Source organism: Terrapene carolina, unplaced genomic scaffold, assembly GCF_002925995.2.
Source record: "Terrapene carolina triunguis isolate 2854851 unplaced genomic scaffold, T_m_triunguis-2.0 Scaffold629, whole genome shotgun sequence".
Taxonomy (NCBI): domain Eukaryota; kingdom Metazoa; phylum Chordata; order Testudines; family Emydidae; genus Terrapene; species Terrapene triunguis.
In genome coordinates, this window is record NW_020664980.1 from 13,355,068 (window position 1) to 13,380,659 (window position 25,592).

General features: G+C 46.4%; 1 protein-coding gene across 1 annotated transcript; it reads left to right on the forward strand.

The window, feature by feature from the left end:
• The first annotated feature begins 260 nt into the window (after positions 1-260).
• Positions 261-9,172, forward strand: LOC112106504 (neuropeptide Y receptor type 2-like). Its single transcript, XM_024199797.1, has 2 exons — positions 261-462; positions 7,586-9,172. Exon 2 carries the CDS (start codon positions 7,633-7,635, stop codon positions 8,794-8,796), a length of 1,164 nt encoding a protein of 387 aa, XP_024055565.1. The 5' UTR covers positions 261-462; positions 7,586-7,632; the 3' UTR covers positions 8,797-9,172.
• Positions 9,173-25,592: the final 16,420 nt, after the last annotated feature.

Sequence of the window (25,592 nt, forward strand, 5' to 3'; positions counted from 1 at the left end):
CCTAGCCACTAGACCACACTGCCTCTCCCTGGGATGGGAAGATGATGTGACGGAACATTTCAGCTTCTTCTTCTCTCCTCCACTGCAAGAAGCCCCTCAGTGGCTGAACAATGTATGAACAGCAGCCGCAGGCTCCCTCCCCCTTTCCTTTCCTGTTTGTTAAAACACACACACTCCCTCTTCTTTCTCTCATTCAGTATCTAACGGAGCATCCAGCTTTGTGTGGCAGGGATTGTCAGTCACTCTCCTGGAGGAAGCTCTGAGTGCCTGCAGGCTGGCATGTCAAACTGTTCCTCCGGGATGAAGCACATTCCCGGAGCACAGTCATCAACATGATTTTTTTTGTTTTCCAAGAGTTAGTTTTAGAAATCCTGCTTGCTATAGGTTGATCCACGCGGAGAGAGAAAGCGGAAAGGAAAGGACGGACCCCCATCCCAAACAGCGATGAGACAGTAACTCCAGGTATGTGGCTTTGCTGTGCCTTCATTACTGAATTCAGAGAATGCTCTTGCATTTGCCAGGTGGGTTGGGAAGGGCTCATTCTTGGTGCACAGTGGAGATTTGGTATGTTTTGTCCATGGCAGAGTTTAAGCATCATCATCCCGGGGATTGATTTCAGGTGCTGGCAGCACTGAGCTATGGAATTAAGAAAACGTGTGCAGCAAGCAATACTGACAGGAGTTTTGAAATGTTCCTGAGCAGAAGCAGAGAGCCTGGGGAGCAGGCTGCTCAGAGGGAAGAGGGGATAGGAGAGGGGAGGCTGGGGGCATCTGCGGAAACGAATCACAAACCTACAGAGCAGAGAATGGCAGGTGTGGATAGAACAAGCTGCCACCTGAGAAATTCTGCTCCCTCCTGTAAATCTTTCCCTGCATCCTCTGATAGAAACCTCCTTTATGCTGGTTTCCATTGTCATTTACATAGGAACACGCTCTTGGTATGCTGCTGTCACTACCGGTAGCTCTGGTCCAGGAGCAAGCCGTCGAGGCTGGGTGTAGAATGAAAGTCAGGGGTTGCGACCTTTCCTCCCTTGTTGCATATTGTTTTTAAGAGTGGTTGCAGCTCCCGGGGCTGGGGAAGACTCTTTGCCATCTGCTCCTCAAATGTGTCCAACCAGAAGTTGAGTTACTGCTACAGGTTTGGTGGAAGTAGGATTCTAGTTTCTCTCTTCCAACTTTCTCTTCTCCTCCTCCATTATCTGCTGTGGTTGCATCTCACTCCTGGAGCAGAATCAGGCCGCACACTCCCCAAACCACAGCTGGATCCTGGCACACAACCAGCATATCCCTTCTCTTACCTCCTGCAGCCTCCCACAGCTGGTGCGGAGAAAAGCATGTCAGGAATCTGCTTCCCCATGCCCAGCCAATCTCTGCCACATGGCAATGTTGGAGGCACTTCTGCTACAGGCTTTCATGTCTGTAAGGGGAATACCAGCTCCTTTGTCATTCTCCACAGGGCTGGGAACAGCTGGGAATGAAGTATGTGTGAGCTTCTCCACAGCCAGTGCTCCTCCATCATTCCCTATTGGGTCTTCTGCTGGGACTAGAGTACCTTGTGAGCTCTTCCACAGTCAGTGCTCCTGCAACATTCCCCCCAGTGGTTTCTGTGGGGGGAGAACTAGGCTGAAGTATAGATGAATGTCCCCTACAACTAGTGCTGTCACCACCTATTGCTCCTCCTCTTCTGAGCCAAGTAGCTGGGAGCTCCCCCAATTAACTTCCTTGCACCATTTCCTGCAGAAACTTCACCTGCTCCTTTGAAGCACCCTAACTGTGAAAGTATGAACGCATCATCCTAGGAACCTGCAGGTTCCAGTACGGAAACAGGAGCCCCTGGGGTTATTTCCCTCAGTTATGCTTCATCGCTTGAGCAGCGCTAGGTCATCCAACTCTTGACCTCTACATCTGTTAGGGCTGTTTTAGGGCTGTTGTCCCTTCCTTGTTTTATCGTCTCTCCTCCACCCAGGGGCTCAGTCATGGAGTGACGAGGGATTATCCTACCACCTTGCTGGCGTGACATTCCCCAGAGTTTTCAGAATCAATTAAGATTCAAACCTGGGCCCACTGGGTTTCTAAGCACAGGAGGAGCCAGAGTGCTGGGGAAGTGGCCACTTGATGGTGCTCTTGGATTCCCGTGGCTTCAGGATGTTGATTCAATTTCCAGCTGCCTGACTTCCCTTGATTTTCCTCTCTGTCCCCCAATCTCTCTCCTCCCCAGGAAGCCCTATCGCTGTTCTACACAATATGGGGGCTTTGTGCTTCTCCAGGATCAGATGATATTTTGCAGGGAGCGAAGAGCACAGTGGAAAGTGGGCAGGTTGGGAGGGTCTCTCTCTCTCTCTCTCTCTCTCTCTCACACACACACACATACACACTTTGGAGCAGACCCTCAGCCAGAGAAAAGTGTCCTAGCTCCTTCCGCTGAAGGACATCTGCTACTGGCCAGTCTCAGAAACAGATCTGGACTACATGGCTCATGTGTCTGATCTGGTCTGGCAATTCTTAGGTCTAACCAGGGACAGCGGAAACCTAGCACGTTATTGCGACATAATTTCTGGAGGGCAGAGAGGGGCTCAGACCCCAGAGTCCCCCTGTAGTGCAGTCCATAATGACTCCCTGGAGTTGCATGAGGAAGGATAGATCCAGCTCTTGCCGGGTCCCCGCTTCAGGCAATGACTCTAGCATTGCTGCCCCTCCTCACACGGTAACCGTGAGGTCTGTCTGAAGCAGGCAAAGGGAGAGTTGGTCTAGTCCTTTCCAGGCATTGGTCTAGTCCAAGCCCTAACAACACTTTTTTTTTACCTGATGGGCCAGTTTGGGTCTGAGCCATTATGGAGAGAGGGCACAGCAGCAATAGGACCATGACCGGGTACATGAAAATACAAAAGTTATTAGCAGCCCTTTGATTCCTCATGCCTCAAGCCAGTCGCAAAAAGAGACCATGTGCAATGTTAATCAGAACAGCTACTCTAAGATTGGAAGCAGAGAGAAGAGTCTGGCTCCAGGTCCCTTCCTTTCCCACTTTAAACCTAATGGTGACGGGCTTGTGACTGCAGAGGGCCTTTGATCTAAGGGTAGCCTTTGCCATTATCCCCCTCCCATCTGCTCCCTTTGCCCCCCTCACGCTCAGAAACTGCTGGCTGGAGCCACCATAATCTCACTACGCACTGCTTTTAATTAACCAGCTCTGTTTTCTGTCTCCAAAGGGAAAGACTCTCCCTTTCTGTCTCCAACTACCTCATTTTTCAGGAAATGCCCTCTGCCATTTCTCTTGTCCTGTCTCTGTGTGGATCATGTTCACAGCCTAGACACTCAGTGAAACAACGTATAGATCTGAGTCAAACCATCCAGGTGGCTAGTACTGGGGGCTGTACGGGTGCATGTCATGGGGGCACACTCACCATTGGAGGTCAGGACGCAGCATTGCAGGGATTCTTCCCACTCCAGAACTGCCTTTTGGTGGCCAATCTGGTTCTGCAGTAGAGTTCTTCTGGGTTACTCAGCCAGGTCAGACTTAAAGTTCAGTCCCCTCCTAAGGCAAGGAAAGTCCTCCTGCTGTAACTGGTCAGGCTCCAAACTGGCTTCTCCCAGTCGGCCTCTTCAGAGTGCACAGTATCACCCTCCCACATTCCCATACGGGCAGGAGGTAGACTGTAGCACCCAGGAGTGGAGACATCCAACATCCCAGTTCTCCCTACTGGGGGTAGCCTCTCTCCCCTTTGGGCTGCAGTTGCCACACTCAGTGTGGCAGGTCTTCCCTGAAGCAGAGGATGAACCCTGAAGCATCCACATACAGGACTATTATTCAGCCCCAGCAACGTGCTCAGTGATGTACAGGACACTAGTGTGGTCCGTTTCCCAAAGGGGTTGAGCACAAGCCGTTCCCAGTGACTTCAGTGGGATTTGTGGGTTCTCAGCACCTCTGAAAACCAGGCAGCGCTCAGATCTTTAGCAAGGGCCTGGGCCACCAAGGAGACTTGACCTGTGCCTCTCCTGTTGAAAGGTACACTCCTCTCACAGACAGCTGGGTGTATATCTCTACCCCTGAGGTCACCTCTTGTTCCCTGCAGACCACAGACCTTCCCCAGCATGACTCTGCCTTTGAAGAGACCGAGATGGTAGGTTTAATCTCAGCAGGGGAACAGATCTAAATAATGCTCCTGTCAGAGGCACAAGGCCGTTGAACACATTCCCAGTCGTTTACGGTAGTGTAGAGGTCTGAACAGATCATGGGAGTATTTCTGCTTCTGCCAGCCCACTTGTCCGCACTGGTACTGCTTCATTCCCACAGAAGTAGTTCCCAGCTCCTGAGATCTCTCCATTTAGCCTGGCAGTTTTGCTGGGGCTCTAGGGTGTGGGCGGCTTGCTACCCTAACTCCCACATCCCAGTACGCATTTAGGGGGCTGTAACTCCACAGTTTGATTTCTCATTGGGATGAGCCTCGGTGCATGAGCTGTCGACCTAGAAGCAGCCCAAATGACCTTGGATCAGCCTAATGGTGGGTTTTTTTCACCTTCCTCTGCAGGCTGGGGCAGTTGGTGGTTTGAACTAGAGTCAATGGGGGATTCTCCGTAACTTGAAGTTTTTAAATCACGATTTGAGAACTTCAGGAACTCAGCCAGAGGTTAGGGATCTATTATAGGAGTGGCTGGGTGAGGTTCTGTGGCCTGTGATGTGCAGGAGGTCAGACTAGATGATCACTATGGTCCCTTCTGGCCTTCAAGTCTATGAGTCTAGTGCGGTTTTGCCTCTTAACTACAATTCCTTAATTGGTTTTTAATTATTGCCCTTTGAAAAGCAAAAGTCCATTAAGACCTTTTATGGTTGAGGCAAAACAGCTCTAATGATTATTATGTTTCTGGCTGCTCCCAGGTTGTTTTTATCACCAGTCTCCAACTAAAGAAAATAGCTTGATTTTAAATAGGAAACTCTGCAGCCAGTTGGCAGCTGATGTGGGAAAAAGAGAAAGGGAAGGTTTGGGACCAGGGATGATGCCAAGGCTGTGGGTAGTTAGCTAGTTAGATGAGTACATATGGGGCAAGAGGAAGTGAGGAAGCTGAGAAAGTCTGCAGTGAAAAATGCCCATCATTCATTCTGTTTTCTGCATCAGCCTTTGGACTGTAACTTTGCTCTTCCCTACTGCAGTTTGACTTTGGCTCAGCCCAGCACCTGTTACCTGAGGAGGGCTGGAGGGGGCTTTCTGAGCTGCAGGGAAGCAGTGGGGCTAGGTCACCACTGCAGCATGCTGCCCATTGATTGGCAGCGTTGTTTCCATGGAGGCTTGTGCAACAAACCGTGTCTCTCAGCATTTTCTTTGTGCGCTGATCAATACATTCTCTATGGCCCAACGTCTCCCTGCTCAGCTAATGTCTCCATTCGGTGCAAGAGCAGAAGCCTCCATGGTGCGAGCTGCTAAGCCAGCTTCTCTTAGTTGTCAGGGATGAGCAGGTGGCCCGAGGGTTTTCTCTATTGTAGTTAATGGGTCCTGCAGGGAGAAGAGAACCGTTCCAACAAACCTGCCTGTGGGTTTTGGTTTAGTTGGTGAAGATTTAGTAGACACGACTAGTTCCAAGTGGGGTTACCCTCCCATTACCCCACCCAGCCTCATGTTACCTTCAACACTGACTTCTCACCCTCATTACCTTCCTCCCGGCCTCACCTCCAGCTGAATGTGGGTGTTACCTTTCCCCCCTGCTGCCTAGGGTTACCCTTCCTCCTGATCTCTCCCACCTTAGATATGGCCCCCATTACCATAGTATGTGAGCCTCTCACAGCCTTTAGTGTATTTAGCCTCACAACCCCCTTGAGAGCCCAAGCAGGGTGCTTTGATCTCTCTTTGTACAGCTAAGGAACTGAAACACAGAGAGGCTAAGTAATTTGTCCAGGGCGTGTCCTCACCCCGGACCATCCTTTCTCCCTCACTTGTAGCTGTGTAGAATTTACTCTGTCAATGCACCGTCTTTGCCTAGATGAGAAAATACTATAAAGGCAGAGAATCACCTCCTCTTGGTCAGACCAACGCAGCCTCACTTAAACTTGTCACTGCAGTGGGATTGCACTGATTTCATTGAGAGGAGAACTTATCCTAGCATCCCTGCCGTCGAAACCAGCACCGCCAGTAGAGCCACTGGTGCCAAAGTTGTAAATGCCAATAAAAACACACAGCGTGCAGGGGAGAGCGCAGCTGGGACCAATCTAAATTAGGCTGTTCTCCTTTCCCTGGGCTTTCCAAGCAGCATAGCTTTGCAGCCATCAGGGCAGATTCCTGAAGCCGCTCCCAAGGGGAGCGAAGATCCTTGTTCTGAGGAGTGATACATGAACACCCAGCTATTTATTATCCATTACAACATAATCGTAGCCTCATTTACCATCGTGATGGCCATTATTTTCTTCCATTTGTTTAAGGAACTAGCTTAAACCACTGCACGTTTCACATAAAAACTCAGAGTCATCCATTCCTCGGGTCATACTGTTCTGAGAACCCTGCAACTGTGGCTGTCAGGTTAGGATCAGCTGAGCTGCCCAGAAGCAGATGGTTCGCTGGTTCCTGTAGAAACAAATGTGAAACTTCGAACAATTCATTTGAAAGGAGGACGATAAGATGCCATGCAGCTGCTCCTGCCTCTGAGGGTGCACTCTTGATTTTGGACCCACATTTCATTTCCCTCAGTCGAGCGGCATTAAAAACCCTTTTGCTCAACTGGAAATGATTCAGAACAGAAAAGCTGAACAGCAAATTTGCAGACAATGTTATTTATGCCACTCAATTGATCTGTTTTCCTAACCAGCACTTTGTTCAAGCATTATTCTTGGATCTTGGCCCCACATTTGGGTCTGAGCAGGTGGAGAGTGTGACCCCTGCTCACCCCTATTCACTTCTCAGCTGTGGGGGGTTCTGACAGAGAAAGGGGATTTAATAGCTGTGTTGAATTTTATGCTGCTGTGTATGTGCTGAATAAAACCCCTGCAGTGGCAACATTCTCTTATTGTGATCGCAACAAAATTCAGCATTGGCTTACGGAGTTGGATTGGCCCTGTGTCATCATGCACAATGCTGCCAGAGGCACTTTCATGTGAGATGTTTGGGCTCGTGCACCTTGCTGGGGGGGGGGGGAAGAAGGGGGGTGTTGTCTCTCTAGTGCAACCATTTTGAAAAGCACAGAAGACCACAACAGGCAGGGCACACAGAAGTGGTGCTGTAAGCTGAGCTCTGTCTTGGTCGCATCAGCATGGTGAGTGGAAGGATTGTTTGTTAAAAAAACCATTCACTTTTAAATAAATAAAATCTGAAAAGTTCATTTGGGAAATGGAATGGGCACTGGCCTTTCCGTGGTGGGTTGGTATGAATTTTAGCGTATGTTTAAAATAAGGTCTAATGGGGATTAACATCCCTCTGAGTGGCTGTGGTAACTATGTATGGAAACCACAAGTTTATTAGGGAGTAGGGAAAAGTCAAGGAACGTTACCTCTGCTGCTGCTTCATTTGAAATGCCAACCTGGATATGCCACTGTGAATCAAGGTGCTTGAAGCTGCTCTCCTGTCTGAAAGGGTCTCACTTTTACTATTTCACTTTTACTCTTCCAGAGGTGACGTTACAGACCTCCCCCCTCTCCTGAAAGGACACACCAGACATGGGGCTGCTGAAGCAAACCAACAGCACCCTGGTGATGGAGGAGCTGGTTCTGGATGAGAAGCTGCCACTAGGCTGGCACTCCAGTGGCATTGTCACTCCTAGCCAAGGTCTCCAAGGTTCCAGCAGCATCATGATGGACAGTACCAAGATCCTTGGGGTCCAGGTCATATTGATCGCAGCTTATTCCTTAATAATTCTGCTGGGATTCATCGGCAACTCCCTGGTGATCTATACGATAGTGAAATATAAAACCATGAGGACTGTAACCAACTTCTTCATCGCTAACCTGGCCGTGGCAGACCTCATGGTGGACACTCTCTGTTTGCCTTTCACCTTGGTTTACACGCTACTGGATGAGTGGAAGTTTGGGGCTGTTCTTTGTCATCTGGTCCCTTATGCCCAAGCTTTGAGTGTCCATGTGTCTACCCTCACCTTAACTGTGATAGCTCTGGACAGGTATAGATGCATTGTTTTCCACTTGGATAGCAGGATCTCCAAGAGGCTCAGTTTCATGATCATAGCCATTACATGGTTGACTGGTGCAGTCCTGGCTGGCCCGCTGGCCATCTTCAGAGAGTACAGGCATGAGGAAATCCCATCCATCAACCTCAAAATAGCCGTCTGTTCTGAAAAGTGGCCTTCCGGAAATAACAGAGATGCCACCATTTATAGCCTTTCCATGCTCCTTCTGCAGTACATCCTTCCACTTGCCATTATTTGCTATGCCTACATCAGGATCTGGTTCAAGCTGAAAAATCATATCAGCCCCACCTCCAGCAGCGACAGCCAGTGCAGGAGGAAGAAGACAACAAAAATGCTAGTGATGGTGGTGGTGGTGTTCGCAGTTTGCTGGCTCCCCTTCCACATCTTCCAGCTTGCCATCGACCTGGATTTGGTGCTCATCTTCCATGAGTACAAACTCCTTTACACCGTCTTCCATGTGGTGGCCATGTGCTCCACATTTGTAAACCCCCTGCTCTATGGGTGGATGAACAAGAACTACCGGAATGGGTTCCTCACATTCTTCAGCTGCCAGAACAAGCCTGAGAGTATCTACACTGATGGTTCAATTAGACGCCGATCTTACACCTTCAAGGCCACCACTCTGAATGGGAGCATCAAGCACTCTGCTGGCAATGGGCAGCTGCCGACAGAGGTATAGAGATGAGAAACCCATTATCCACAGGGGAAGAGACTGGTTGACCCTGAACAGTTCCTCCCAGGACTGATACCTTTTAGAGAGAAATGTTGTGTTGCCAAAATATTGTAGCTACCGTAGCCAAATGGAAGCACCTACTGTATCTATCGAAACAATCAACTGTCCATTCTGTCTTATGAAACAGGTTAAGTATTCTGTCCTCTTAGTTCTGTGCTTACTTGTCCATAAGTACAGAGAGCACTTTGTTTGTACGTAAGCATGGAAACATGTGTTGTACAGAGGATATTTCCATGTAAAAAGTGAGATGATTCTCTTCTGCTATTTGTTGTGAAAAAGCTTCCATGCATTGAAATAAGATCCACCACCAATATGGAATCTATTGAGACTGGTGCACATTAAATATATTCTTGTATCTGGTATGTACGTGCTCTTATTTGAACCTCTTCCTCGGGACTCTTATTCTTTCCTCCCTAGACAATGATTCCAAACAAGGAGAATCCTACTTTATCCTAGAAATAGAAACATTTAGGATTCTGCTTACTACTGTTAAACTCAGAATCAGTCTTGGACAAGCAGGATTGAGCAGCTGAAAGATAAAGCCATGAAGCACATAAGCCTGTCCCATGATTTTACATTTCCAGCCATTGCAGATGGCTCACTTGTCCAGCATTACCTCTAACAGGAGCTACTGTTTCTAGAAAGGCTGAGTAGTGGCAGCAGTGTAATCTGTAGTTTGTTCCCTGACTGCTTGGTTTAGGCAAGGATTTAGGGAGACCCAGTGTGGGGACACTAGGCAACGCAAGCTGTGTTTAGTTAGTCTGGGAGCCAGAGAGCCAGTGACACTGATGTTGTGGTGCTGGCAGACCAAGAGCAAATGTGGGGAAGGGAGAGCAGATGTGGGTTGGCAGATCATGAACAACCTCTGTGTGGATCAATTAAGCTCCTGATCAGGGATTATTGACAGTATTGCTTTCATCCAGACTCAGAGATGTGGGCCTCATTCCCCAACATCCAGAACCACTGATCATTGAGGGAAATGTAAGAATCCCTATTGGAGGGTCCTTAGCAATAACCCCATTTTCTATAAACAATGCCCTATAAACAATGAGTAATTAGGGTACAGTCTGTTTAGAGTCAGATTTAGACTGTATATTAATGCTCTAGTTTGGAAGGCAGAAATAACATGTTAACCAACCCACCATGACAATGTCCCTGTACTTACGTTAAGGGAAGTGGTACACAAAAAGATGTATTCTTTTAAACCAACCCCAACATTTTCCTCTTTCAGGCTGTGTCAGCTGGAGAAGCGTATTTTTAGCTTTCCCATCAAAGGAGACTTGATTGCCACAGTGATCTTAACAGCTCGTCATTTGTGTCATTTAAAGTTAGCGTTCAGCAGAGCGGAAAGTAACTCTCCAGAACCCCGGAAAACGGACTTGACATACCTCCTAATTAAAAAAAAATTAGATTTGTAAGTCTTCAGTGGAACAAAGGAAAACAAAGGAGAGAAGGATGAAAGACCACAGGAATATAGGATTTGCCATATTGGATCAGATCATTGGTCCATCAAGACTGGAGTCCTGGGAAGCTTGGGGGGGAAATTGCTAAATGACTTATTTGTGGGTCCTGTTTTCCCACCCCCTCCCCGTCTTGACCAGGCTCCAGCCAGGCTTGCTCCTCAGCTCAGCTCTATGCTGCCACATTAGATTAGTTTCCCCCAGTCTTTTCATTCCTCCTGTTATTTGCATTAATTTAACCCCAGCTGCAAGGAGGTATAAAAAAGTCCATAGGTGGCACGTTATTCTTTCCAAACAGGGAGACCATTGCGCTGCAAGTTATGGCAACAAGTCCTCACTGATGTGCCTGGCAGAGCGTCTGGTGACAATTGCTATGGATAATTGTCATAAAACCTGGCTGGTGGCAGATTTTCTAAATCAAACCCCATGCGGTTCTTTTTAGAGTGCTTGGGAACAAATGGGGATTCTGCTCATGAATTTAAGCTATGGTGTTTGGATAACAGGGGCATCTTCTTTATATAGGAGAAATCTTGGCAAAATCCTTTGCTATTTAATGAATTTGTCAGTTCTGAGACTCATCTTCCAAGGAAATCATTATGTATCTTCATGAAACCAGAGGGTAACAAAAATGTTTATCTTCTTAAAGGAGGCTTAAATGACTGGCAAGTATTCAGTTTTACCAACAAACATTTCATAAAGCAATTTAGCACACAGTAACATGTCACAGTAAAACATCAGCAAGACAGATTTTGGAGCAGATCATTCTGTCAGCCGAGAAGCATGGGAAGCCAAGTTGCTTGCCAAGTGTCTTGTCCTGTGACACTACACAGCATGTCTGACTGCAGAAGGATGGACATGATGACATTATGAATGACCATTTAATTGGAGTCAGGCTTTTAAACTAAACATGGGTAAATAATTCAATAGGCCATGGTCCTTCACAAATAAAAGCTAGTGATGTTGTTTATAGGGGAACTTTCATTCTGTAGAAAACTTAGGAAAGAAAACGATTTGCTCTAAAATAAATATACTCAGCAAAGTTCTCTTTGCTTTACTGAATATGCTTGCAGTTTTATTAAGGGATTTCTTTCTCTCAGCAGTCTGCCTTTTTTTTTTTTTTTTATGTTTACCTTGCAGTTAAACATCCATGGCTGGCCTGTGTCATCTGACTCGGGCTTGTGGGGCTCAGGCTACAGGGCTGTAAAATTTGTGGTGTAGATGTTCAGACTTGGGCTGGAGCCTGGGCTCTGGGACCCTCCCCCTTGTGGAGTCCCAGAGCTCCGGCTCCCACCCGAGCCTGAATGTTTACACGACAAATGTTACAGCCCCGCGAGCCCAAGTCAGCTGACAGGCAAGCTGTGAGTGTTTAATTGCAGAGTAGACATAATCTTAATACACAGTATCACACCTTCACGCAGGGTTTCTGTGGAAATCGCATTCCTACAAGGAGAGAAATAGACCCCTATGACTTCACTGCCAAATCAAACAGGATAAAGTGAACAGCAAGGGAGCAAAGTTCTCTACCAAACACACAAACGCTGGGTAATTAATCAGCATGTTCAGAACAATTATGACAATCCACCAAAAGGTGCATAGATTTAAGTTTACATAAAGAAGAAACCTGATATGATTCAAGGTTCCTCCAGTGTAACCCCCGCCTATGAAATTACACTAGTTGCATGATAAGCCCCAGAAAACTTGTAAGCAGCTACAATGCAAGTGTTTAATATATTTCCAAAGCCCAGAGGTAGGGTCATCTGTTCCTGCTCTTGTTGAAGTCAATAAGAAGTTTGCCACGGACTTTAGTGGAAGCAGGATGGAGTCACTACATAATGTCAGTATTGGTACAATTGCAGGACAACTTCTGCACGTTTAGTCCTCTTTCCTATTCCAACCTGAAGTTATTGTGTAATTTACCAATTCGTAACGTTATGAATGCCAAAAGAACATTGGAACCACACTGAAATGGCAACATAGTTTAGAAACAGCTGCTTTTGTTAATAATTGTTGTCTCTCTCTTACAAAGTCTTCCAAGGCTCTCAGAAGCCCAAGAGTTCCTTATCAAACCACCATTCTGCAACAAGTCCATATAGAACACAACACAGAACTGATAAAACAGCATGGTTGAGATTTTCAAAGCAGCATAGGGGATTTAGACACACAGCAGCCACCTTGGTTATTGGGAAGTATGTGCCTAAATCCTCTAGATCGCTTTAGAAAATCGTATCCCATTTGTTTTCCAAAGCAGATGTGATTATAACAAGTTAGTTCAAGTGTAAATATAAGAAACATAGGTTTGGTTTTTATTTTTCACAGAGTATTTGGGGGCATATCCCTATCAATATGTTGCAGGCTGGGTTCAATCAGCTTGTGCCTGTTTGCCTTCACTGGTGGAAGGTTTGGTAGAGTTTGAAAACAAAAGTTTGTCCATGAATCTCACAACAGATTCCAGGTTTAAATATTTTCTAAAACTTCTATGGAAGACTTTGGGGCCAATTCTCCCCTCTCATTTGTTTTCCACTGACTGGACTCCACGGGCTTCAGTCAGAAGAAGGGGACAGCTGACCGGGGGGGGGATCAGAGGGAGACAAGAACCATCTGTGGAATCCTTGTGCCTCCACATTAACTCTTTGCTCAGGCAACCCCTCTTTCTTGGCAGCTGAGCTCCACTGGAGCTATCTGACAGCTATCCTGGAGCCCTTCCCTAAAGGGGGATCCCCATGGGGGGCGGGGAGGAGGTCTGGCAAAAAGAAACTAAATCCCCCTTCCTATGTGCAAATCCCAGCACTCATGGAGAACCCTCTGCGGGGTCAGAGAGGAAGGGACTGGCTGCTGCTGCACAAGGATTGGGGGAATACAATCAGGGCCAAAGACCGTTTCACTTTTCTGAGCACTAGGCAGCTGTAGGTAACGAGTGCTGTGGAGATGCTAGTTAGAGCCGTGTATAATCTAGATTCTTAATGCCAAAGCAGAGCAGTTGAGTGTCTATTAGAGCACGTCAAAGACTTTGCTCCTGTCACATGGCTGATTTGGGAAGGCTCGGGATGTAGTGATCATTCAGATGGAACGTTCTGCAACAGGGTGTGCCTGTCTCAGACCTTGTATTAGGGTTCCACTGGACTTGGAACCAAATATTCCCAAAGGGCCTCTGGGCTAGAGAGACTAGGCTAATCCCCTTTTGAACATTCACATTGCAGTAAAACTTGGTCCCTCCCTTGACGTGTGAAAGCCCAAACAAACAATGTCAAATGGCTTATATTTTACCACATATGCTGTTGGACATGGCCCCAGAAAACATTGCCTTGGGTTTTTAGCAAAGGCTTTGCAGGAAAAATGAACACCATGTCAGGAGAAAGAGGAACTGATCCTAACAAGCGATGCCTGGGATGCCCTGCTCCAGAATGAGGTCACTGACGGCTCAGAGCTTCACCTGAAATCAGGTCTTAAATTAAATTAATGGAGATATCCTATCTCCTAGAACTGGAAGGGACCTTGAAAGGTTAGCGAGTCCAGCCCCCTGCCTTCACTATCAGGACCAAGTACTGATTTTGCCCCAGGTCCCTAAGTGGCCCCCTCAAGGATTGAACTCACAAACCTGGGTTTAGCAGGCCAATGCTCAAACCACTGAGCTATCCCTCCCCCCCTTTTCATTATTAGTGCTTATTTGTTCTGAAGCCAAATTAACCTTTTGCTTGGGCATGAGCTGCAATTTTGGTGCCTTTTCTTCTCAGAATTGTCGTCGTCTGTGGATCTATTAATTATGGGGGCTCTTGGGTTTCCGGAGGCTTTGTTTTCTAAAAAAAACATTCTGGGCCAATTTTGGCTCTCAGCTAAAGGGGTGTAAATCAGGAACAACTCCAATGATTTCAAAAGAATTACTCTGGACTTAAACTATTGAGCAGAATTTGGCCCCATGTGTTAGAACAAACAGAGCTTCACAGCCTCCTTTCAATTCCTCCCTTATCTATTTTGAGGTTCTTCAAGTGCCAGAAATAATATTGCATACTCCTGCCAGAGCATTTATCTGTCTCTTGAGCTTATTTCAATGAAGAGATTTATATAGGAGGGGCTTGAGGGGAAAGTAGATTTTTAAAGCTTATAGTTATCTTTATTCTCAGTGTTTTGTAAGTTAAAGATAAATCAGACAAAGACAGAGACAAAGTCACTCTCACACACGGCCCCAATTTATCTTCAGACATACACAACACATATTTAATTAACTACCCAGACACCCCGCCACTGGGTGCAGAAGTGCCGTATGTGTATGGGATTGAATGAGGCTGTAATTCTGTGGGAGGAAAGCACTTTGCCTCTGCTCATAATAATACCATTTTGTCACTCATGATTTATATTCACCAGAAGATGCTTTTTCTGACTATATTATTTCAGAGCCTGTGCAGTGTAATGAGCAGAAAGGGAATAGTGCAGACATCTCCTGGTGCTCACAGGAGGAGATTGTCATGTGGTCCTTTCTTATGTCTTTTTTTATTTTGCTTTCGACGTGTTAGCAAAGATTGCGAACAGTAGAGAAGGAAGCCTTTTGTTTACCACCAGTGTATTAAAGTGTCTCAGCATGGAGTCCATACAGGGTCACTCTGCTAAGCCCCGCCCTACACACTTTCAGACACCATCATGTCACAAGAGTGAATGGGCAATCATCTACTGGCTGCTTGTCCACTCCAAAGACAACCTGAACATAGGAGGAGGATGGTATCAGCCCGGTTATAAGATTACAATTTCTGAAGCATTAGAAGAGGCAGTGGAGGTGACAGAAGAATTTTCTTGGGGAGTGTGTCTTTGCCATTGAAATGCTGAGCAGATACCACTGTCTTTGTGTATGTCTGAAGGGCAAGAGCACTAATAGCTGAGGGTTTGTGAAGTCCGGAGTCCAGGAGGAACAGGATCGCTACCATGAGAGACTAGTAAATTTCATAGAGAGCTGAATTGTGCTCTCAGTTACTGTGACAGAGCAGGGTATGTCTGTATCAGATTACGAACTCCATTTTGTACACCTCTACCTCGATATAACGCTGTCCTTGGGAGCCAAAAAATCTTACTGCGTTATAGGTGAAACTGCGTTATATCGAACTTGCTTTGATCCACCGGAGTGCGCAGCCCCACCCCCCTGGAGCACTGCTTTACCTCGTTATATCCAAATTTGTGTTATATCGGGTCACGTTATATCGGGGTAGAGGTGTATTATGTGCTGAACATATGTCTAAATTTGCCCAAGGGCAACCTATTAGGGTGTATTCCAGACAGCTGCCCAGCCCTGGAGCAGTGCTTGACACCCCTTTGAAGGACTATTTATCACTGAGAAGCCATCAAGGCAGAAATCCAGGGGCATCGACTTTGATTGTCACTCAACTACCGGCCTATCAATGAACTTTCTACACAGGGGTCCACATAGGGGCTGAGGGAAACATGACTGAAAGGGCTTTGGAGCTTCCCAGTGGAAAGTGGCTTGGGGGGGAGGGGGTACTGCTCTGTGCAAGGTAAAAGACTGACCATCGCCACATGTAAGGAGAAAATATAGGAGAGTGAGACCAGTGGGGATTCTGCCCTGTCTGGACACAAGAAGGGGAGAGATCAGACCAGGGGAGGGAGCATCTCAGGACTTTTCTTTGGTTTGTCAAAGATCTGTACCTCTGCGGTGCTTTCAGAGTAAAGTTGTAGTGGGTCAGAAATTCTTTTGCGAAGCTTGTGTTCCTTGCTTGACTACCACGTTATACCTGAAGGGGTTAAACAAGAAGCCCAGAGTGTCCATAGCCCAAGTGGAGCTCCAGAGTTGCATTTGTCAGTGACTGGGGTGGCTTGGAGGTCTCAGACACCAATTTTGTGGTCATGGGGAGCTGGATGGTGGCACCTCCTGTTCCAAAGAAGGGCGTCTGACAACATGTCTGAGGTTGGGAGTATGGCCTATACTCCCAGAGCTAGAAACAGTGACTAGACTCTACCCATACCCAGCTGGCTTGGAAGCACAAGGCACCCAGTGACTGGGTTCTCTTACAACAGGATGACCATACAGGGGGTACTGGGCCATGTTTTAACAGCTACATCTCAACAAACCTGACTTCACAGGACTCCAAGGGTTGCACAGATAGGGAAGGTAAAATTCCAGCTCTTCTCAGCATTGACTTCTATTTTCCACACAGAAGTTCAAAAACCTTTTGGAAATAAAACAGGAAACCATGAGGATGGAAAAAATGGGAAGAGAAAGCTCAATGTGCCATTCTAGTGGTTGGTTAAGCAGCATTTATGTAAATCACTGCATCAATGTCAATTACTCCAATCAAGCAATCTGCATGCAAAGCATGAAGCCTGAGCACCCATTGACAGCTTTCTGACTCGTCAGTCTATCAGAGAAATTAATATTTGATAGAGAGAAGTTTCCTCAGGTCTGAGTCACAATAGTTTGTGTGCTGATTGGACATGAGGGCCTGTTTTCCTACTGTGTCATTATTATACCAGTTCTACTGCATGCAGGTAATTTACTCTTACTGAGTTTCTGAATACACAGAAATAGGTAAACTGCAGGGGATAGAGAGAAGAGATATAGAAATGATACAGGGGAAGGAGGAACCAACTTATGAGACAAGATTGAAAGAACCAGCTCGCTCGCTCTGCCGGTTGAGAGTTAGGTCATGCTTACACAACAAACTTTGGTGGACAGAAGTTATGGCAGCGTACAGCTGCTGAAGTCTGTATATTGTTTGTACGTGTGTGTACTTGGCTGCTTGCATTAACTCTACACGTACTCACCAGGAGTTCATGTGTCAGTACAAAATGCGGTGCACCATAGGTATCCCAGTGTGCCACATGGTGCCATCCGGCACAATGCTTTTGGGAACTTTTCACAGTGTATTGTAGGACAGAAATGACTCACACATCCATATCACATAGTATTTGTGCCTTTAAAAAAAATTCAACAAACCTGTGCAGTATTTTCTGTGTCCACCATCACGGACAGATGCATGGAGCCTGCAGAGCTCTGCACTATTCTCATGAACATTGCAAATACAGGACACATACAGACCCACAGGAAGTACTGCAACAAAGGGGGACAGAGAATTTCTGGGAGGAGTTTGCTGAGGGACATAGCGAAAAACAATTCAAGACTGTTGGTGGCAATCAGGGAGCAGCTGCAGATGGTAGAGCACTGCTTATGGGCCCCAGAAATGAGGACTGACTGGTGGGATCACAGTGTAATGCAAATCTGGGATGATAAGTAGTGGCTGCAGAACTTTCGGACACAAAAGACTACACTCCTGGATCTGTGTGCCAGCCCTCCAGTGCAGGGACACTAGAATGAGAGCTGCACTGACAGTGGAGAAGTGAGTGGCAATCACACACCAGATTGCTGCCAGTCAATGGGAAATCATTTTGGAGTTGGAAAATCCACCATAGGGGCCACTGTTATACAAGCGTGGAGGGCCATTAATCGGCTCCTAATACACAGGATTCTGATTCTCAGCAACGTGCAGAAAATAGTGGATGGATTTGCAGCAATGGAAATCCTGAACTGTGGCAATAGACAGCACACACATCCCTATTTTGGCACCAGCCCACCTTACCACAGAGTACATGAACTGCAAGGGCTACTTTTCTATGGTTATGCAAGCGTTGGTGGATCACCAGGGATGCTTCACTGGTATCAGCATGATGGTCACACTTTAAGAACACAGGACTGATCAGAAGGCTGCAAGCAGGGACATTCTTTCCTGAATGGTGGATTATTATTGGAGATATTGAAATGCCAGTAGTGATTCTGGGAGATCCAGACTATTCCTTGCTCCCCTGGCTCATGAAGCCTTACACCGGCCACCTCAACAGCGCCAAGGAAAGATTCAACTACTGGCTCAGTGGGTGCAGAATGACTGTTGAATGTGCTTTTGGTAGATTGAAGGGATACTGCTGGTGTTTACTCCCTAGATTGGATATCAGTGAGAAAAATACCCAATGATTAGACCTACCTGCTATGTCCTGCATGATATCTGTGAGGCAAAGGTGAACAAGCTCCTGCCAAGGTGGAGGTGGAAGGTTGTCTGCTGAATTGGACAGCCAGCCACAAGGGCCATTACAAGAGCTCAACCTGGAGCTATGTGGTTGAGGGAGGCTTTGAAAGGGCACTTCAACAGTCAGCCCCAGTAGTGTTCTACGCTAGAGTGTCTCTGGGCCCGGAGCTTTGGGTGCTGCTAGGAATTATGTAGGGCTGTACATTTATAAATACAGCTGTGTTTTCTTGAACCTATGAATTCAGTGGTGCTTGCTGTACATTTACAAGTGCTTTGAATGTTTTTATGCATTCTGTAATATGCCTGGTGAACTAATAAAGATAATGTTATGATCTAAAAAAATAGAAATGTCTTGAGTGGCAAAAACAGTGCAAACCCAAAACCAAAAAGAAAAAACACAATATGCAAAAAACATCAGGCAATGCAAATAAGCTTTTAACATAAATGGAATGGAATTTTAAAATGGGAAAGGCAGCAAACAAACACTTCTGTCCATTTCAGTGCGCAAATGTCATCCACTGTAGCTACTCATAAACCAACCGTGGTTCTCACAGGTCAGTGTATGTGAAGCAGTGTATGTGGCTTACCTTGCTGTCCCCCAGGTGTGGAGCGGAGGGGTAAAGATGCAGCTTGTGATGCCATGTGGCGTGATGGGAGGTGTAGTGAGCTGCAACCATGGAGTTCTTCAAGGACTGCAAAGGGTGGACCGCACGTTTTCATTCATGAAAACAGGATCTCAATCAGGCTTGGCTGAAATGCTACAAAAGACTTTGGGGAGAGATAAGCTTCCTCAGACAGAAGGTGAGCTTGGTAAAGTAGGTTTCATCTCTAGAAAGTGTGTTATGCTGTGGGACAGCTGCGGGAGGACTGGTAGGGTCAACACAGGTCATGCAGCATCTAAACTTGCACTGTGTTGACCTCAGTAGGTTGGCAGTGGCTCCAAGTTGTTTGGGGAGGTATTTTTATTGCGTTGCCATAACGGGGTGCTTACATTGGCAGGAGACAAATTTGAGTGTAGTCACATGCACGAATAGGTTGTCACAAGGCAACCTATGTCAACCTAATTTTGTAGTGTAGACCAGGCCTAAGGGAGAGCCTATCTACCTACTAGTGTTTTAAGGGTAAACATTAAGGCTTGAACGCATTGATTAGATGACACAAGGGACTAAAACAGGTGAAATAGAAGGCTAATTCAGGAACACTCTGTGTAATTGTTTCAGGTAATTTTTAGATTAAATTACAAGTTTTCAAACATGGGTGCCTAAAGTAATCTAGTTACTTATCTGGCCTCCATTATAGAAATATCTGAGCAAATCAGTCTTCAATGTGCTTATCCCACAACACCCCCTTGAGACAAAGAAGTGTTATCATCTGAATTGAGACACAGTGGTCCAGATCCACAAAGGTATTTAGGCTCCTAGTGTTCACTGGGGCCAGAGAGCCTAAGTGACATGCCCAATGTCACCTACAGAGTCTGTGGCAGAGCAGGGAATTACACCCAGGCCTTCCAAATCTCAGGCTGGTGCCCTACACCACTGCACCAACCGTCCTGTCTGCTAGGCTAACCCCATATCTAGGCATCTCAGTGAAAGAGGGCTGATTCTCCCAGGTGCTCAGCCGCCATTGATTTTTGGAGCGCTGTGATTGCTCAGCAATTCTGAAAAATCAGTCTGTGCATTCAGGGTGTGGCAGGATCTTTGACCCTCCCACACAGGAAGGTCTCTCATGACCTGCCCAAGCATAAGCGGCTGTCCCAGTCTTCACAATCCTGATCTTGTCTTTCTGATGTGATTGGCTGAGTCAGCCTCTGGGCTCTTCCTGCCTTGTGAAATAATCCCTCATTATGCCACCTCCACCCAGGGGAGGCATTTCGCAGCAGAGTTTGCACGTGCTCTAATCCAGCTGTCAACTACAATCAGTGCACACTGAGGTAGCACAGTGGTACTCCTGACAGTCGAACTCTGAGTGCCAGAAATAAAACCTATCAAAGGGAAATAAGTCAGGTATTTTCATTTAAAAGCCAGAAGGGATAAGGTTAAATCCTGTGGTCCCATAGACATGGGCACACAATGCCACTAAGTCCCTGCCAGATAAGCTAGTGTTAAAGTTTGATTTGTTTCTAGACAGGACCTCTATTATTTAAACTGTAAAAAATTCAAAATCAGATTCGTTAGCTAGAAGCTCATCTCCAATGTCAAGAGGCAGTCAATGGGTAAATTGGCCTCAGTTAATGCATTTGAACAGCAATTCAGCATATCATTCCAGTTTTGTTCACAGCTTTGCTGTGTGAAATACCATTTTTAATTCCAAGCCTGGATGAAGGGCCGCAGTGGTTTCAGTGAACAAGGCTAATTTCTCAGGGACAGACCCGCAATGCCCAATTAACCAAAGCTAATGTGGAAGAGTTAGCATGGCAAGAACTGATTGAAACTCTAAATTGCCTGAAGAGTGCCAGTGATAGGATATTCCTTGTGGCAAAGGTGTCACCTTCAAAGGGGCAGTTTCTTGGCGACATCTGATCCAGATAAGCAGTTTCCCTCTTGCCTGATACTGCAGTTCTTAGTCCGGCAGAATTCCCATTGACTTCATTGAGAGTCAGTAAACTGCGCATCTCACGCCTTTAGCTCTTTTGCAAATCCCAGACCTAGTAATTATCTTAATGCACAGAGGCTAAACTGGAGTCCATGATGGGAGCTGCTACATTCCTATTGGCCAGAAGAGCCTAGGAAAAATAGACTCCTCTGAAACATGGGTATAAAACTCCTGACTGTGAGCCCCTCAGCAGCACGGGGAGGCTTTCTAAAAAGCTTCTTTTGTTTTATAGGTAGGGCCCTACCAAATTCACAGTCCATTTAGTAAATTTCACAGTCATAGCATTTTAAAAATCTTGAATTTCATGGTTTCAGATATTTAAATCTTAAATTTCACAGTGTTGTAACAAAGCATGAATATGTATTTAAAAACAGCAAAATATAAACATGTAAAGTCCTTAAATCAGCATTTCTCAAACTAGGGGTCCTGACCCAAGAGGGAGTTGAAAGGTTATTGTAGGGGGCTCGCAATATTGCCACCTTTACTTCTGTGCTGCCTTCAGAACTGGGCAGCCAGAGAGCAGCTGTCCAGGCATCCAGCTCTGAAGGCAGTGCCGCCACCAGCAGCAGTGCAGAAGTAAGGATGACAATACACCATACCGTGCCATCCTTACTTCTGTGCTGCTGCTGGCGCTGCCTTCAGAGCTGGGCACCCAGCCAGCAGCTGCCACCCTCCGGCCGCTCAGCTCTGAAGGCAGTGCAGAAGTAAGGTTGGTAATACTACGACTCCCCTACAATAGCCTTGCAGGTTTTTTTGGGTCAGGACCCCCAGTTTGAGAAACACTGTCTACTTTTGTATACATTTACCCTCCAATATAGTCAGTGCTGTCCTTAGGGTACGGCAAATTGGGGCAACCGCGGTTTGTGAGGAGGTGGGTGGGGAGATGAGGCGGGAGATGGATGGGTGAGGGGGGGCAAGGAGGAGCTCCCCTAACAAACTTCCCCTCCCCCCAGCGCCTCCTGCCTGCTTGCCTGCGGGCCCTGCCGATCAGTGCCTCCCCTCCCTTCCAGTGCCTACCGCTGATCAGCTGTTTTGCGGTGTTTGGCTCTGGAGTCGCTGGGGGGAGAGGGGAGGAGCGAGGGTGCAGTGCGCTCAGGGGTGGAACTGGGCAGGGAAGAGGCAGGGTAGGGACAGGAAGGGGCAAGGTGGAGCCTTGGGGGGAAGGGGTGGAGTGGGGGCAGGGCCTGGGCAGAGCTGGGGGGGGAGCACCCCCTGGCAGATAGAAACTCGGTGCCTATGTCCCGGACCCCGCAACCCCTTAGGGATGGTCCTTAGTATAGGGTAAAAGTACACAAAATACCAGATTTCATGGGGGAGACCCAGATTTCACAGTCTGTGATGCGTTTTCATGGCCGTGAATTTGGTAGTTTATTTATAGGGAGTGTTCCGGTCTCGTAAATATCCAGGTAAACATAAAGGTTGAGAGCAGTAAAAGGGACTGGAGAAATTAAGTCTGCATACTGATACTGATCACTATACATGTTGAAATGAGTAAACTCCTCTTTTCCTACATGACAACTGTTTTTGGTTTGCAGTTGCTGAAAACAGAAAGTTTTGGGAGGTTTTGTTGAAAACCTCAGGAGTACTGTCAAAAATGGAGATTTCCATGTCAACAAAATAGGTATTTTCCATTGTGACCAGGGGACTTCTGAACTTGGGACAAATAATGGTGCAGACTCCAATGGAATGCAAAATTCAAGTCTTGTGGAGGGCAGTCATCCCCGCCCGCAGGTGGGTGTTGCCTGCAGCAATCTTATTCAAACCAGAAGCTAGTCCCAAGTGGAAGAGCAACCAATAGTCCTGTGCCAAGCCTATCTTTCCTCAGGAAGGCCCTGGCAACTAGCAGTCTTTGGATGGGTCTTGGTCCTTACCAGCCCTGCTCTCCAGGAGCAAGAGATCTGTTTTCCCTTCCAGCCAGGCAGCAACTAAGCTGGGCCCTCTCCAAGGCAAGCCTAACAGTACATGCAGATGTAGCAGGGTGGAGTTAATTGAGTCCACAGCAGCTCATTAACCCTTGCTAGGCCAGTGTAGCGTTTGAATACCTTATCACATCTGTCCAAAAACTTTAACAGAAAACAGAAGCCGTTGTCTGTTTTAGTCCTGGCTCTCCTGTGAAATCTGCAGCAAGCCACTAACCTCTGTGCCTCAGTTTCCCCAGGTATAAAATGGGGATAACAGCTGCCTTACAGAGGTGTTCTGAGACTTGGTCCATGAATGCTTCCAAAGCACTCTGCACTTATTAGTTGAATGGCGCTACAGAAGCGAAACATTATATTTGAACACAATTTAATACAAAATTTAATTTCTCAGTCATCTGTTAATAGAGGTGGATGTTGCTTTTATTTAAAGTATTGTTAAAAACCACAGCGAAAATCAGGTGCTGCCTCTGAGCTCTCCTGTGGGAATAAGTTACCAGAAAATGCCTAACAATCATACGTGAATCCAAAGGGGATTTTCTCTATTGGCAAAGGTGCAGAGAAGTATCCAGGGTATTTAGGCAAAACTTCTATTGATTTTAATGGGAACCATGCCTGAGTAGAGGATGAGAAAGGACTGCAAAACATCTGCGGAGCTTTGAGATGAAAGGTGTTATAGAAATGCATTGTAAAAATATTTTTGTTTTCTGCTCCACAGAGGCTAATTTTTTAAATAAGCAGCATATTTTAGCAAACTCTCACTACTGCCATGTGCTGTCTTGTATTTCCTTTCCTGATTGCCAAGATGTAGAAAGTGCAATCACTAGCTTTCGCCTGTGACACAGTTGTAAGATCACAAGCCCTGGACTTCAGCAGCAGTAAATGGACTGAAGAGAAGAATGATGCAAACAGGTTACAAAGGAGGTTTATAATCTCACACACATATCTTGGCAATGAGCAATGACAGAAAATGAAATTTGGGAGCAGCATATAGGTCACCTCATGAAGTAGAATATTTCTCACATCCAGATTAGGCTGCTGGAAAGCAGACTGTTGTGTCTCAACTGTTATGAATAAGGCAGCTGGATCACGTCCCACCAGACCTGCAGCTCATGTGCTGTCTGCCTGTTAACGTGCAGCAGAGGGTTTTTTTTGTTTTTGTTTTTTAAAAAGAGCCCCCTCCAAACCTTAATGCTTTGCACTGCACGTCCATCTGAGGGTCTGGAAATGCTTTACAGACACCAAAGGCCAAATTCTGCCCTGAGATGTGTGTGTACCACTCCCGGTTGCAGTGTCAGATCTGGAAGAGTGTATTAAAAAACAATATACAGACAATGGCCCCGATTCTGAGCTGTGCCAAGGGGTCAGGGTAAAAGTGGCTTTATGCCAGCTTTGCACCTCTGGAATTCAGGGCTGCCCCGGGTGTGTGGCAATTCCCAAGGTACCCAGGGTTGGAAGGTACCTCATTACCACCAGCCCTTAGCATGAGGAAGCTTTGTCTGTGCCTGACGTAGGTCAGCTCCCCCACTCCATGGACAATACAAGCACTGCCCTTTAGGTCTTGCTGTCAGTCTACTTGTTAGTGATTGGCACACCCCACTCCTCCAGTGCTCAGACCGTCTCCCTAGAGCGTCTCGCCTGTTTCACTGGACACTCGCAGTACTTGCAGATGTGTTGCTTCCAAAGAAGCAGTACATCCCAGCTTACTAGTTTCACCTCTGATCACCACTCCACTTAGCACAGAACACTTAGATATGTTTATAGTTAGGGCCCTACCAAATTCACGGCTGTGAAAAATGTGTCATGGATCATGAAATCTGTCTCCCCTTGTGAATCTGGCCTTTTGTGTACTTTTACCCTATACTATACAGTTTTCATGGGGGAGACCAACATTTTTCAAACTGGGGGTTCCGACCCGAAAGAAGGTTATGGGGGGGTTGCAAGGTTATTGTGTGTGTGTGTGTGGGGGGAGCACGCAGTATTGCTACCCTTACTTCTGCGCTGCCTTCAGAGCTGGGTGGCCATCAGCCGCAGTGCAGAAATAAGGGTGGCAATACCGTGACCTCCCCCCGCAGCCCCTTTTTGGGTCAGTACTCTTACAGTTGCAACACCTTGAAATTTCAGATTTAAATATCTGAAATCATGAAATTTATGATTTTTTAAATCCTATGACCGTGAAATTGACCAAAATGAACCTTGAATTTGGTAGCGCCCTATTTATAGTGAAATCAAGTATAAATGTATTTAACAAAGCATAGAGACTCAAGTATTGGAAACAAATGGTTACATATAAAATAAAATCATAATTTGCATTCTAGAGCCTAGACTTAATTAACAAGATACTTGCATGTCTTGTAGAGTTTTGTTCATCCAAAATCTTTGCAGTGCTTTTACAGCCAGGCTGGCTGTGACCCTTCTTACATCTGACAAGCATGCTGTCAGCTTGCCTCCTAGGTGAAGGACTCAGTATGTTTTCTTACAAGATAAAAGCAGAACAATCTTTTGTCCTCATTCATAAACAGGACATCCCCAACTGTTTTTTTTTCCATCCTGAAGATTTCTTCTCCTGTAGGTGAGGCACTCTTTCATTTTCCAACTGGCTCTGAATGCAAATAGGTATGCAGTGTAAGGCATAAAATACACAAATGGTCAGACAGGGAGATAGGAGTCTGTCACCTGCTGTCAGAAAGGAACCTTTCTGAGGTTTGTCACTTCCTGGTGACCTGCCCTAACTCTAAGAACATAACTTTCAGTAGAAG

What these genes read in the sequence shown, in the direction of transcription:
- LOC112106504 (XM_024199797.1), top strand. Translation starts at nt 7,633, where the DNA reads ATGGGGCTGCTGAAGCAAACCAACAGCACCCTGGTGATGGAGGAGCTG.